At 47.7% G+C, this 15,450-nt stretch overlaps 1 protein-coding gene across 3 annotated transcripts in view; it reads right to left on the bottom strand.

Moving 5' to 3' along the window:
• The window catches only part of RUNX1 (RUNX family transcription factor 1), a 240,067-nt gene extending 227,323 nt beyond the window's left edge, over positions 1-12,744 (bottom strand). For all 3 annotated transcript variants that reach the window (XM_004594118.2, XM_058661664.1, XM_058661665.1), the window contains exons 1-2: positions 12,515-12,744; positions 12,262-12,377 (exon numbers count right to left, since the gene is read on the bottom strand). In XM_004594118.2, the coding sequence (XP_004594175.1) occupies positions 12,262-12,319 (58 nt within the window). In that variant the 5' untranslated portion in view covers positions 12,320-12,377; positions 12,515-12,744. The remainder of the gene's footprint in view (positions 1-12,261; positions 12,378-12,514) is intronic.
• Positions 12,745-15,450: the final 2,706 nt, after the last annotated feature.

Here is a 15,450-nt window from a genome sequence, read left to right as displayed (position 1 = left end):
GTGTGTGTGAAGGTGAATCCTGACACACTAGGCAGTGAGCAGCTAGGGCCCCAGAGGAGGCCACTGTGGACTGTGAGCAGGGTAAGGGGCTGAGTGAGACTCCAGTGCAGGGACCAGTGTTGATTCAAGGTGACAGTGGAGACTGCTGTCCCTGGAAGAAGACAGAAGGGAGAAAGAGAGAGCTTGGATGGCCTGGCCCTCGTGTGCACATAGAAAGCACGCAGTAAGCACAAACCAGCAGGCAGGGGCGTTCCCCACGTCACATGACACACAAAACAGATTGTGCAGGTTGTAGCATGGGCTTGTACTCCCTTGTCAATGCATACTCAGTGTCAGAAAAGCAGCTCCTTGGACCACTCTAAAGGAACTATATGATCTTATTTTTATTGTTTTTTTATGGCAGAGGATAATTACCTTCAACACCTTTTAATTTGTTCCCATTAAAATGTTTGCATAGCAGCCATTAGAGGCTGGCCAATCTCCCTGCCATTGCAGCAAACAGGAGTCTTTTCCTCGGGCAGGCTGGAAACTGGTTTTGGGAGGGAGGAAACCATTAGCAAGAGCATCTTTCCTCTGTGTGAAGCCCACAGAGAGAAATCAGGTACTTGCCAAGACTCTGCTATAGCTGGTTGTAAGAGAATCAGATGAGAGATGCCTTTTAGACAAACACAGGTCAGAGACTAATAGAAAACATCAAACTCTACTACTTGAAAAAAAAAAAGAGTTTTTAACTGCATTCAAGAACAAGTAGTGTGGACTTTGAAAATGAAAGCAGTTCCTGCAAAAAGGCAGAGACAGCCCCACGATCTGTCAAATTTCATTTTAATTATTTTTCTTGAGAGAGAGAAAATGAATGAATGAATAGATCGTTGCCATCCAGGTCTCTTATATGCATGGCAGGGACTCAAATTCTTGAGCTATCACCTGTTGACTCCCACGGTTGTGCATTAGCAGGGAGCTGAATTGAAGCAGAGGAGACAGGACACTCCAATATGGGGTGTGGCCTCAGTGGCTTCTTAACTGCTGTACCAAATGCTTGTCCCACATACTCAACTTTGATCACCTCTGGCTTTGTGAAGTATGCCTTGCAGACTGTCCAGGAGGTGCCCAAGTATCTCCATTGGCGGGCAGCAGCTCTGACAGGGAGGAGTCCTGAGAGCACAGGAGGCCTGGACACAAACAGTGATAACCTATAGCCACAGAATGCATCTAGAATTAAAAGACAGGCCAGGACAGTGGATAATGACCAGGCTTGCAGCCACCCAGTGTCCCTCACTGTCCACGACCTAGGCAAGCCTTCCACTTGGCACAGTCTCACTCCCCCATGTGTCACAGGTATTTTTAACATCCTCTGTCCTCCTGTAGCTGGAGAGTGGGCTGTGTAGTGTGGATATCTCCACTCCAGTCTTGCCATCTTACATCCTGGAAGTCTGACCTTCAGCAGGTCTCTTACCTCTGCATGGAACCACACTTTGTTCAGCAAAGGGGGATTCGTTGTGAGAGCACCCACTCTCTTGGTGCAGGGAGGCAAGGAAGTGCTGCAAATGGCTAGCACGCAGTATGTGCTCAACAAGGAGCAATTGCCAAGACGCTGGCTTCAGCCTTTGCAAGCTCAGCCCTCAGCCAAGGAGCACTGAAACAATTTCTGCTTGGCCATGTACACCTGCTTAATGGAATATCTACAGGGCCTCATCCTGAGGTGAGCAGTGGCTCTTCTTGCCTCGGCCGCCTCCATCCCACACCTTTTACTGGCTGGCTCTCTACACTTGATCTTAGCCAAAAGGCCGAGAAGCAATGTGACTTGCTCTGTCTCCAGCTTCACGTGTGCTTTGAAATCCTCTTGGCAACCATGCGGCAGGCAGAGAACACCACAGAAGCTTTGAAGTGGAGAACATGGCTCAAGTTCACCCACCACCTCATTCTGAGGCGTGCGGGCTTCCTGTTCACACTCCCATGCTTGGGCCTCTTTTCCTCCAGCCTTCAACTCATAGTGGAGGATCTTGTAGGACGTGAAACCATGGGACATACAGTAAAACATGGGTCAAAGCCCGAAGTGGAGATGGAAGGGCTATTGAGAGAGCCCAAGTCCCCAGGCTCAGAGACACAAGGTCAGTTGGCACCTGGGGTGTTTTCCCATTTGACTTCAGGTGCCCGCAGCAGGGCAGGGAGCTATGCCAAAGCTTAAAGTTGTACATCCCCTTTATGTTTTTATGATGCATGTGCTGTAATTTTGTTCTCTTAGTCATGCAGGTATGAGATTTAGAAATAGACAGCAATGCATAGTTTGTGGGGCACACTGCTCTCTGCTGCAAAGCTCAACGGAGAGTGGAAACTGCCGAGGGGCTGCATCTCAGCAGCTGCTGCTGCACCCGGAGTAAGCATCCTTAAAGTCAGTCCTGATGGATTCCCCAGGACAGGTGAAGTGTGAATGTTGGCTCTGTCTTTGTGAGTGTGTGTGTGTGTGTGTGTGTGTGTGTGTGAGAGAGAGAGAGAGAGAGAGAGAGAGAGAGAGAGAGAGAGAGAGGAAATTCCTCACAGTAAAGAGTACTTCCGAGTGGGTGAGCTTCAAATCAGGAGTTTGTGAAGCTTGGATGGGAAGTGGAATCTGGGTTCAATTTTTGTGTAAGTACTCCCGTTTTCCAGGGGCTCCTTCAGAACTGGGACAGCTAGATCAAGGCTACAGATTCTGCATGAGCATGCACTTGTACAGTTTTGGTCACTTGGATTTCATCAGAGGTGCTCACTGAAGCTGAGCTGGTTAACCGGACCGTTGCCTAGAGAGACGCTGGGCCAATGTATGGAGAGTGTTCAGTGTGTGTGGGGTTCGTGGGCCACAGACATCATTCTATGGGCAGGGAGTGTACTCCTGAAGGTAGCTCCATCTGTAACACAGGAAGGTGCCTGGGGCTCGAGGCTGCATATATTCTCCTTTGCTTAAGGTTTTCATGTGGTGAAAGGAATTTAGCATGCAAAAGGCATGACCAAGGCGTGGAACATGGAGCGAAAAGACTGGCTGATTATGTAGATGCGTGAGTGGAGCCAGCCACATCAGTTCTTTGCCTGCCAATCTCTGGGGGCAGCAGCTGAGAGCCTGTTCCTGATCCTGACTCAGGTTCGGATGAGCTTTGATTGCTTGGACAAGTGACCCTTTCTAGTGCCCGAAGACAAAAAGATGTGTAAAACCATTCTAGTGAAATATTCTAGTCTCTCTAGAATTCTTAAATTACATATAGTAGCATGAATGCATGGGTACTTCAAATGGGCCATGGAAAAATAGAATTACAATTTAATTTATTCTGGTGCCAAAAAAACCAACTTGCTATCTGGCAACAATGTTTTCCTGATATGTATTTTTTCCTGAACTCTTGGAAAAGCCCTCAAATGCAACAATATCAAAATATTTTTTCACCAAATCAAGTTTATTTTTTAATTCCATTTTCTAAGAACTCTTTGAAGTATGCTTGTACAAGTAGTTAAGTAATTCTAGATACAACTGAAACTATGTAGAACTGTGTACATAACTACTTATTCATAGCATGCACACACTTACACATGTGAAACTTTCAATTCATCACAAGGGACAATGGTTTATAGTTTGGTTTTTGAAAACAGATTCATCCATCTCTTTTTTTCTTGCTCTGAAACAGCATAAAAGATTTATTTGGGAGGCTTAGCTTTTTTTTTTTTAGCATGAAGTAAAGATGTAGAGTGTTGACAATTGAACAGAATCTCTACTGCTGACAATTGCACATCTTTATTTGGCTCTGTATTTTTTCAGTGCTAATATTTGTTTTAGGATGCAAATGGTGTACCCCTCCTGTAGGACTTTGAGAGGGAATAGCCACCCCTATGTGAGGAGCTGTAACTCAGCTGCTGCACCAGGAGTGTATTTAACATTAACAAAGCAACAGGTTGAGTTTCTATTTGTACCTGTCAATGCTCACGAAACTTTATTTTAACCCGCTCCTGTCATACTATGAAAAAGTTGAGAAGTCAGAGAAAATTCCTGAAGGGTAACTCTAGTTCCCCTTGTGGGTGATTCCTTCCTTGTGTAGGTTTGATAGGCATATGCAGTTTCAGATTTTATAAATTATACACTTACAACGTGGGCAAGTGTCAAGCTCAGCTGTAGCTGTTAGTGAGGTGGATGGAGCTGTATGGATCGGATGCAACTGAAGATGGTGTGGAGCAGGGGGTTGGTGCCTGGAGACCCTAGTGTGCTCAGGCTGCATGAGAAAGAGCAGCAGATAGTAGCAGGTGTGAAACTTGCCACACACACACACACACACACACACACACGAGTGCTCAAACCAATGGATTTATTTAATCTACATAATTCTCTTTATACATTTTGAAGCTAAAATAAAGAGCCAATGTTGGAAACTTAAGTTATATTATTTTTGGATAATACTTGTAGTCTCTCTGAGAGACCAAAGTGAAACTGTGCACTCAGCATTCTGACCGCCACTCACTTTGTTTTTTGGTCAGCTAACGGCTGCGATGCTTTTTGGATGTTTCTTTCATATCTACAGTTGCTGGGGGGAAAAAAAGGAATCTGAAATCTTATACATTTTTAGAAGAATATAAATGCTGATCAAGACTCAGATGCGAAAGTACTTCAAACATGGGCAAATTGAAACTAAAAGTTAAGTTTATGCTGGTACAAACACACATTTCCTTGATGACTTTAGAAACCTCTCATACATTCCCCAAACCAGCTCCATTTCATTTCTTGCTTACATTTTATCATTTTTTTCTCTACCTGAAGTCAGAAAAGATCGATCCCTGGGGAGAGTCGCAGTCTCCCAAGGGTGTCCCAAGGGCCTGGAGTCCACGCTGGATCTCCAGTGAAGACGGCAGAATGTCAAAGCTGTGAGCTGCACATTTCTACCCCCAACACACAGTTCTCAGTGACTGCCACATTTGGTTCCCGTCTTTGAATCAACCTAACATGGGCCTTGTAGTTATACAAAGCAGCATCACTTTGCATTCACTAGCACCGGTGAGCAGGCTCAAAGTGTCAAACCGAGATTTCTATTTTGGGTGACCTTTTCCATTTGGGGCCCCTAAGCGTGTCTTGGGGAGCTGAAGCCCATCCAAACATAGGCACATGGACCAGGGACTGAGAGGGCAGGGCTGTGCACGAGATCAACAAGTCTCAAAACGAAAACACACCAGCACTAAAGCAACATAAAATGAAAGGTTTACATTATTTCTTACTTATTTCAAGGGGAAAATGAATAAACTTCTTCTTTCTTTCCAGACTGTTTCAAGGAGAGAGATTTATATCCACATTCAGAAAGCCCATAGGAACAGGGATTATAAAGCAGAAATAATCTGTAACTTGCAGAAATATAAGGTATGAATGTGCTTCCCCCTCCTAATGATCTGCTTTAAGTATTTCCATGAAAGACAAAAATAACTGCAATGCAAATTTAAGGGGAGTCATCTAGAATTCTACATAAAAACAAACGAACAAAAATCAGTGCTTGGATTATGGTGTCTGGAGGATTCAAACAGTGAGAAAAAAGAAAAAGAGAAAAACTATTCCCAAATTCCTGAGGGACCACCAAGCTCCTGGCCAATGTGGTGATCCTGGGTGAGTTTCATAGCTATGCGTATGAGCTGCCTCTTTTTTCTTTTTGCTGTCACTTGGAGAGAGAGTCAGGCTTGATTCTGGTGCTTGGAGCCTCAAAAGTGCAATGGCCTTGCCCACTACTGAATTGGTTCCCTGCTTCACCCTTTTCTATAACCTCCCCTCGTCCCATATCCTCCCCTCTCTTCCCAACATCCACAAGGATTCGAGGAGGAACTGAATTTCTCTCCATGTGCTTGCCACCTGCTATTGGCATCCAAAGGCAAGGACGTAAGATGTCACAGGAAGGCACATCCTTTGTTACCAAACTCTGGATCTGCTCCAAAATCCCTTCTGGATTTCTCTCCATTGTGGAAAATCCTAGCAATCAGAGCTTGGAACACGGAGTTCCATCCTACAGGATACAGGAGGTTGTAGAGCAGGAGAAAGACCAAGACCAAGAGAAGAGCTGGAGGGCTCCTGAATGACCCTTTCCTTCCTTCCTGGACAGATATAATGTGCAGAGCCATCTCTCGCTGGGCTTAGCCAAGGTGAGCCCAAAGCCCAGGGGCACTGTCTGTCCTGGGGCACCACCATGCACAGCTCACTGCAGACCACCCATCCCCACAGACCAGAGCCCATCTGCAGAAGCTGCAGTAGCCAGCTCTTCCTTCATGTGCAACTCCAATGCTCCCCGATAAAGCTCAGCAGGAGTGTTATCCTCTTTCCCTCACCCTTACAATGCTTGGCAAGCTCTCAAGCAGCCTGAGTATCCCATGTTCATTTTCCCATCTTCGCTCCTTTTCTGTCATCATTCCAGGCTACCCCGAGAACAGAGGAGAGAAGGCAGACACACACACACCGAGGAACTAACACAAGGTGTGCCTTCAACAAAGGGGGGGTAGTGCATGCAAATCTGGGGAGAGGCCCAGCTTACATCGCCAGTACCTCAGAGGTCATGTCAAGTCTTGAACCCTGATTTGTGCTCAGGATCGATCTATTCTGTGTTCTCTTAAAGCTCTTCCTGATTATGCTCATGGTCCGTAACTATCTCACTGGACCAGCTATCTGATACCACTATCTAAGTATCTCTCTTTTTTCATAAGTGGGGCAAGGCATGACCGGAAGAGCAACAAAAGAGTCCACTCGGCTTGGCTGAAGACTGGCTTGGCTCAAGGCGTCAAAAAGGACTCGTGTCGCCTGAGAGGAAAGATTTGGGGCATCAAGCAAGGTAGTCAGGGCAACTTGCCTGTTCAGGCACTGGAGTAGCTTTTGCAGATTCTCTGATGAATGAGAATTGGAAATGTAAGATTGAAAGAATTTGGAGGAAACTCTGTCTGTGAAATGGCAGGGTCCCTACTAGAATGTCTTCAAAAATGCACGGAACATGTACATTGTGAAAAAAAAAATCTAGGCGTTTTTAGAACATTTTTGGACTAAAAATAAAATCTGCTACTAATTCCAATTTCCATGGGCTTTTGGAAATACCCTTGCATTTCCCACCAGCTAGGACTATGCTTCAGCAAGCTGCTTCCTGCTTGTGCATCAAGCAGATCAGGACTGTGTTTTACAGTGAGTTTCTCTGACGCATTCAAAGATCTCACACAGGAACTCACAATTCGAGGCAGGCTCGCCTCGGACGTTATTAGCACCTTTTATAGAACTCCAGAGAGACACAACCCTCTGTCGACTCATCTAGACCATGAAGAAGCTACCCGAAAAACTGAAAATTCACTTGGGCTTCCTGTGTGGGCCTTTACTCCCGCCTCCAACAAGGCACACCACCAGCACTGCTTTTATCTGTAGGCTTTGACTAAGTCCCTGGTGACAAAAGTCACCAAGAAGCAAGGAGAACCTGTCTGTGGGTCCACAAACAAAGTGACTTTCTCGAAGAAATTTCTAGAACCTCAAAGGACCCCAGAACTCTCAGGGAGTTGAAACGGTATTGCTCTCCTTGTGTTCAGGTCACAGATGTACTGGTCTCAAGAATCCCCCTGCTCAAAAGCCGTGCTTGTGACATTCAGTGACAACAGACTTCTTGCTCTTGTTCTGCCTTCTTCATAGACACAGCGGAGGAAGATGCTACCAGATGGGCTGGTGCACTTACCACCTGCAAGTCTCACACTGCCCTCTGCCTAACCCATCCCTTCCCTCTGCTCCTTGTGCCCACTGTTCCTGACTTTTCCTTTCCCAGCTCCTGGATCCTTGGCTCCAAGGAGCTGCTCCTGCCATCCCCCCAGGGCCTTGTGGTTTTTCCTGTGTCAAAGCAGAGGATGGCCAGTGAGCACGAGCACCTTGGTAAGACAACTAACTACAAGTCCAATTCCATGTTAAAGATGCACAGCAGAGTCTGTGGGGCAGAGCTAAGCACTCTAGACAGGTTATCGAGCTGGGCCAACCTAGCTCCCTTCACAGAAGGTTCTGCCACTCCCTATGTGTGGCAAATGAGGGACCCAAGGCTCAGGACAGCAACTTTATACACTATCTGACTACAGCCAGAATAAAGAAGAGATCAGCACTGTGTTAACTGAGCATGCCTCCATCCAACACTTGCTCTGATCCACTCCCAGATTCTCTCCTCCAGGCGGCCCTTGGCAGAGCCCTGGTTTCCCATGCAAGTGTGTGTGTGTGCGCACGCGCGCAATGGCCATGTGCTTTCGTCCCACAGCAGCCTGGCATTCTCAGCAAAGGACCACGTGTTTTCTGAAAGCCCCTTTCTGATCTATTTCAAGAAAACATAGGAATCTCCCAGCTACTCATTTACTTCCAACAGCTCCGAGGAGCAACTTGCCCTTTAGCTGTAGGGCTGTATGTGGTTTCCGAAGGTGCAGAAGGAAGCAGAGAGGGAGGTGCTGGGCACTGCCTTTGGTTCTTTTCAAACGGAAACATTTCAAAATTGTCCTTTTTATCATTCTCAAAAGCATGCAGAGAATCAATGGCAAAAGCTAAGATTATGAGTTTAGAGAGATAGTTTCTCACACTGTTTTTCAGTGTTTTGAGATGTGTGGGCAGCTTTGGTGTGAAACCTCACCGGACATAGGGGCATTAGCAGGCTGATCCTGCACCACCCAGGAAAGCAGCCAGCAGGCCTTGCACTGCAGCTTCCTGGTGGCCGCTACGAGAGTCAAGATATTGTTGACTCTTATTAGAGCTGTGCTGTGAGCCTCCACCCCACCTCCACCAAGTTCATGTGTTACAGTTCAGACTCCCAGACCCTCCACGTGTGACTTCAGGAGGATACTCTGCAAAGTTCCAAGATGTGACTGTTTTGGTGTGTATGAAATCCAAGCAGAGTTTTTCTTTCATAATATGCATCTCCTTTGGAATCTGAAAACACCTGCTGTTTGGAGAGTCTTTAAAGAGATAATTAAGATTAAAGCAAGATCGCTAGGATGCTCCCTAATGCAGATGCTGCCCAGCAGAGGAGGGGAAGGAGGCACAGGTGCACCTAGGGATAGCTATGTGAGGATAAATTTCATGTACAAGGCAGAGTTGAAGGCCCCAAGAACACAATCTCTGCTGACATCTGTGTGCCAGGCCTCTGGGTCCAGCGCTGTGAGTGATCTCCACTGCTCCAGACCCCCAAATCTGTGATATTTCATTGATTGGCAACTTGGGAAATGGATATGGATTATGCACTGAGGTCAATGTCATAGATGGTTGGCTCTCTGGCTCTCTCTGATCTGAAATCTACAGTGCAACCTCAAGAAGTGTTTTAGTGGTTTTCAGTCAGTAGAGGCAAGCTGGGGCTTATACAAAAACACACTGGGCACAGTTTCTGTTCCTTTAGAGAGTTGGCCTGAGTAGAGTAAGCGTGCCGGGGAGAAGACAAGCAGAGCGGCGGGCTGAGGCGGCTGAGATTGTCTACCTGTGGTTCTAGGAACTCAGAGCGTATCAGCATTCGGGCTTTGCATAGACCACTAAAGCCACTTCTAAGAATGAGGCTACCTGAGGCATGTTGCAAACAGACATATGTGCCTAGACTTCTCTCCACCCTTACCACAGCTCTCTTTGTCACTATAATGGCGCCTGCTAAAGGGCCCAAGCTCTGCTTCTGCAAGAAAGCATTGCTGAAAACCACGTGTGAGAGCTCCAGGGAGTCTTCATTGCATTGCCGATGCAAACTAGGTGAAAACCTGGCACAGTGTGACAGAGAACAAGCTGTATTCTCTGCGGTACACCACACTCATTTAGCGTGCCAGCTTGACAGATTTGCACAATGTCAGGGGACCGTGGTTTACCTGGCCCCAGCCCGATGGCTCTCCTTTCATACCCGCACCCCAATTTCCAAAGGACTCTGTCTAGAAAAACTTGACAGGGGAGGGGACTTCTCCTGCAACACTTGCATGAATGCATAAATATCACCCCAAGAAAAAAAAACTGCAAATCCCCCTCCTGCTCAGAACTGCAGTAGGGAAGCAAACATGTGCTCTAAAATCCAGGCAGTGATACAGGGAAGGTTAATGCGCAGGCCCGGGGCTAGCGGAGCAAGGGAAGAATCGAGGGGCGAAGAATGAGCTGGTAAGGAGAGCAGTCCTTCTAGCACCAGGCTCTAAGCCCATGCCCAAATGGCATTCAAAGTATTTTGTTACTTCTCTGGCATGGGTGAGTGATGAAGACGGCTAATCCTGACAATTTAAAGCCTCCCGTGGATGGATGAATTGGTTGAAATTAACCAAGATGTGGCCCAGCCTCCACATGCCCTTCTGATGTGAATTTGCCCTACTATATGGCCAAGGTAGATTCTGGAAGCTGCTGAGTTCCTCTGAATGAAGGAGTAAAAAGACTTGTTCACGTGGACCACTCCCCAAAATCACCAAGTCTTGTGCTGAGGGCTGGGCCTCCCCCTCCCCCCTGGGAAGATGTCTGAGCCACATTCCTCCACTGCAGCTGGGTGGCTGACTGTGACGGTGGGACAGGAGCTGGGTTTGAGTCAGAGCTCAGCTCCCGATGTCTGCACCAGTCATTCCGTGCCCTCCCGACCCATGTGGGAGGGTCTGTAAGGACAGTTTCCTAGGCCAGCCCTGGACCCTGGCATCCAGACTTATTGCCTGCTGAATAATTTCCTGCCTCTGCCTTCCCCGGGTTGTTCACATAGGAAAACAGTCCAGTTTGGGAGGGAACCTTGGACGGGCAGGAAAGGCAGGAAGCTTGTTTTTCTCTTATTCTGCAAATATTGCTTCCTTTGCTTGCTGGCAGCCCGGAGGAAATGCTGCTGAGGAGCCGTTTGCAGCCTTTCACCCGGGGCTGCTGTCTCCCCTGCGCCCACGGGGACAACACTGCGAGATCTGTGACTCACACACATCCGCGTGAGTCAAAGGCGCGGCAGCCGCCCCAGCTGCCGGCAGAGGAGCACCCGAACGCACTCTCCTCTGAGGCTTGGGACCAGGTGATGTCTGTCTCCCCTCCCAGGTCCGTCATCCTCACCCCTCTGCCCCCACACGTGTTCACATGCACACATACATGTACACACACACACACATCTTTGTCAAGTTTTTCAATTTCAGGGACCTGGAAACCCAGGCACGCTCTGGCACTCACAGTGAGCATTCGCTGTGACAAAGCGACTGGCAAGCCCTCTGCATTCCCCTGGTCACTTGACTGTATGAATTAATAATGAGTCACAGACATTATTTGGGGGGGCTCATGCAAGCATTTTCAGTCTGGGAGTGAATTATTTTTCCATCCAAGGCCAAACCATCAAGCCACAATTTGCAGGTACTGGTCACAGTCTGAGCCCTGGTGCATTGAGACACGTTCATGACATTTTGTGTGATTCATTTTTGCTCTGTCAGGCTCTGCCCACTCTTACCACCAAAGATACACAAAATGCATCGGCACACACCTGCTGTCACACACTCACAGCTCAGCCCCAGCTTTGCACGTTTCAAGAGCTGGTCACAAAAGTGCCTGCAGGCTTTGCACACGAGCCATACAGTCAGTGAGTGTGCAGTCTGTGGTCTCAAGCGGCCACAGCGTTTGCCCGAATTAAGAAATTCCTTGCTTATTCTCTTGAACAGAGACCTCCGATGTCACAGCTTGCTTGTTTTCTCTCTTGAAAGAAGCCACTTGCCTCCTTGCCTTGAGGCCACCAAGAAAACCAGCACAACCTCATCCCGACGATTTGGAACTGAAACAAAAGTCGGTCAGGCTCCTGTTTTCTGGAGACAGCCGATTTGCCACTTTGTCCCTGAAAACCTCCAGTCTGGCTGGCACAACACAGACTGAGAGCCTCCTGCCCCATGCTGGCACCAGCCCTCTCTGTTGGCTCACAGCGTGTGCCTGGCTAAGCCCCCAGGGCAGGCTGCAGTCTGGGCCACACAGCATGCGAAGTTCAGGCTAACTCAGACACAGTTCTTCCATTCTGGGCAAGGAGATGGCGCACAGAAAACCCAGGGAGCTTTGTGCAAGCATTCTAAATCTCTGTAACTTTAAACAAGAGCAACCCAAGTCACCCACACTTGCCAAAGTTCTCACACTCTGACCAGCTTAACCAAGTATGCATGAAAACATTTTGGACGTCCTTGCCATCATAGGAATCAGTAACCCAATAGCCTTGTAATCACCCACCTCCGCCTTGGGGACAATGTCTCTCGGACACCCGAGGCGTCTTTCTGCTCCCCACCCCCTTGCTTTGCACGCAGAGCTGAGCCCAAGCAGTTATCAGAAGACCACTGCGTACTCACCTCTCATGAAGCACTCTGGGTACGAAGGAAATGACTCAAATATGCTCTCTGAAGCCATGGCTTCCTCCCGCGAAATGCACCCTCAGCCGAAGGCGGGGTTCAAGGATGTCTTTTACCTTAGGATAGTGAAAACCAAGAAAAATCACCTCTTTCACCTTGTCACACCCATCATGGTTCCCTCCATCTCTTCCCCTCCCTACCACCACCCTGGCACTCCTGGGACTCCCCGAGTTCTGTGAAAAAAAAAAAGTACCTTGGTGAAAACAAATATTCAAATTGTTCACGAGAAAAACCGGAAAAGCGCAGCCCAGGCTGTGGGTTGATGATGCGCGCCACTCGGCGATAGCCTGTGGTTTGCACTCAGAGTGAATCGTCCTGCCTGCTGACCACTACACTGGGCTCAGCCTTCTGACACTGCCAGGCTACCCAACTTGTGGTTCTGTGGTTGTCTGAGAGGCCCAAAGAAGTTTTCACACAGCCCCAATTACAAATTTAACTGTTCCCCTTTCCATGGCCCTGGCTTAATTGGTTCTTGCCAGTCATGTGACCTAAGTGATGTCAATTTTTTTTTTTTTTTTAACTTTCTGAGCTATGTTCTTCTTTCTCCCCACCTGCCCTCCTCCAGGCTGTGCAAACACAGAGAGGGACGGTAGAGAAAAGTGACTCAATCTCTTATTTTGTCTCAAAAGTCTCTGTTGATGTAGGGCATCTTGGCTCCTGCTGTTGTTATTTGTGGGCTTGGGTAACTACCAATTATTTTGATATATTTCTTTGCTGCTTATTCAATAGTAATTTAATGTTGGCATCAAGCGGCTGCAAATTCTGTCATTTCAAAGGCTCAAAAAAAATCAGCTTGGGGGACAGTTCAGTCCTTAGTAAACAGTATATGTGGAGCTATCAAAGAGGAACCCAAGTAAAGAAGTGCAAGGAGGTGCCTAGGTCAGAGACCGGTACGAGGGGCTAGCAGTTGATCGAGATTTTCAAGCCTGTGCAAGGAAAGGATTTTCCTTCTGAGATTAAAAATATCATTTGAATGGAATCAGACTTCTGTGGCTTTTTTCTGCCTCTATGGGCATGCTGAGAAAATGTGCCTCTCTCAGTAAAGAAGTCAGGAGACTATGTCATCTTGGAGCAGAGGTACACACCTGTAGTCCACCTGCTAGGAAGTGAAGAGCGCTTCTCTTCCGGACAAAGCCACGCATCCTGCTCTCTTCACTTGTCCAGACCTGCTTCGTGGCTCTGCCCTAGTTTAACTGGAACCAACCTGTCCTTCACATTGAAGTTCCAAGGAGCTGTGGGCACTTCTAGAATTCACCAGAGCCAGAGGAAGTAAAGCCCTTCCCAGGGGGTGGCCCCTTACTCGTGGGGCTGGCTGAGCAGTTTGAACTCATTCTCTGCTGAGCAAGACACACCTGTGCCATGTCATGAGCATGCTGGCTGTATTTCTTTGTATTAGGCAAACCACTCTGCTCATGAATCAACTCTTTCTTTCTTTCTTTCTTTCTTTCTTTCTTTCTTTCTTTCTTTCTTTCTTTCTTTCTTTCTTTCTTTCTTTCTTTCTTTCTTCTCTCTTCCTTCCTTCCTTCCTTTCTTCTTCTTCTTCTTCTTCTTCTTCTTCTTCTTCTCTTCTTCCTTCCTTCCTCTCCTCTCCTCTCCTCTCCTCTCCTCTCCTCTCCTCTCCTCTCCTCTCCTCTCCTCTCCTCTCCTCTCCCCTCCTCTCCTTTCCTCTCCTCTCCTCTCCTTTTCTCTCTTCTCCCCTTCCCCCTTCTCCCCCTTCCCCCCTTCCCCCTCTGCCTTTTCTTTTTTTTTTTTCCCTCTGCTTGCTGCTTCCACCTGCTGATGGAAGAAACATCTTTATTTAAGTAATGCCCAGAATCAGAAAGAGATTATTTGGCTGATAAAGTACTTGATTTTGCTCTACTTTACACAGCCTCCATGGTGCCCTGGCTACACACACGCATACACGCACTCAAGAGAAACTGCAGTGGTGGGTCTGAGATGCCATCCCTGGGGGTTGAGCTAGTAAGTAACTGGCCGCGAAGGCCTATGGGAAATTTTGAACCATCAGGATCATATCTGTGTCCATGCTCATCCACAGACTTTTGTTTAGGCACAGGGGCCTCAGACACAACACAGCTCTTTCTAAAGCCACCGCCATGAGTTTCACTTACTCCTGTTTTGACGGAAGCAGGAACTGAAACCCAAGAGACTGCTTTCTCCCAGACTTGTGAGAAGACAGCTTGCCAAATGTTGACACGCTGCCAACGTTTGAAAGAATAGTAATATCACCTGCATTCTTTTCTGAAGTGGCTCGCTGTTGAAACGCCGTGTCAGCTGCACGTTGTTCCTCAGGGCATGACACTGATTTCCAAGCCTTGCCAAACGATGTTTTGGCTGTCAAGACCAAGAGTAGCCCACATCAGGCCCTGTCCTCTCCTCTGTATTTGCTCTTCCCCTGACTGGTTGTGAAGGATGGAGACTGCAACTTGCAGCTGCCTGTTCCACCATAGACTCAGACCTAACGATGAGCTGCAAATGCAAGTGGTGGTGTTGATCATTACTTCAGATATTCCATTGGAGAAGCTTCCAGACACTTCAGCTACAGGTGTCCAGCTACAGAGGGGAAGAGTTTGGATGTGTCAGCTCATCGGCTTTTCTCCTTGGGTCTAGCTGCAACCCAGTGAGTATTGCCCACTCCCAGTGGCTTCCTTACAGGACAGGAGAGGATTTACAGATGGCTGTCAGGCATATGGGGCCTCCCCACACGTTATCCTCTCCAAGCTGGGATTTCCCTGGGGAACCAAGGGGCAGCATGTGAAGGCTTGCTGCATGCTGGCACTGTGTTACCTTCCCAGGGTTAAATTGGCACAGCAGCCACAGACTAATTCATCTCCTTGGGGAGGCAATTGGGGAGGGTAGCTGGGCCTCCTCCAGGTGGTGACAATAAGTAAAACCTCAGCCCACTGCTGGTAAAGTTGGCATTCACCTCTCCCTTAGAAACTCAACACACACAAAAGAAAGAAACCACACACACACACACACACACACACTTCTATCATCAATGAACTGCCTTGAGAAATGCTTAATCCAATTTTAAGCAGAACTGTTTAGGATTCTTTAAGTTTGTGCATCAACACACACCCTCTTGTCCTCATTCCTGCCGGTGACTCAGACCCTGAGCTGCTGCCG

The sequence above is a fragment of the Ochotona princeps genome, chromosome 3, assembly GCF_030435755.1.
Source record: "Ochotona princeps isolate mOchPri1 chromosome 3, mOchPri1.hap1, whole genome shotgun sequence".
NCBI lineage: Eukaryota > Metazoa > Chordata > Mammalia > Lagomorpha > Ochotonidae > Ochotona > Ochotona princeps.
The sequence above is the reverse complement of the archived record's forward strand: the minus strand, read 5'-3'. Positions and strand labels throughout refer to the sequence as shown.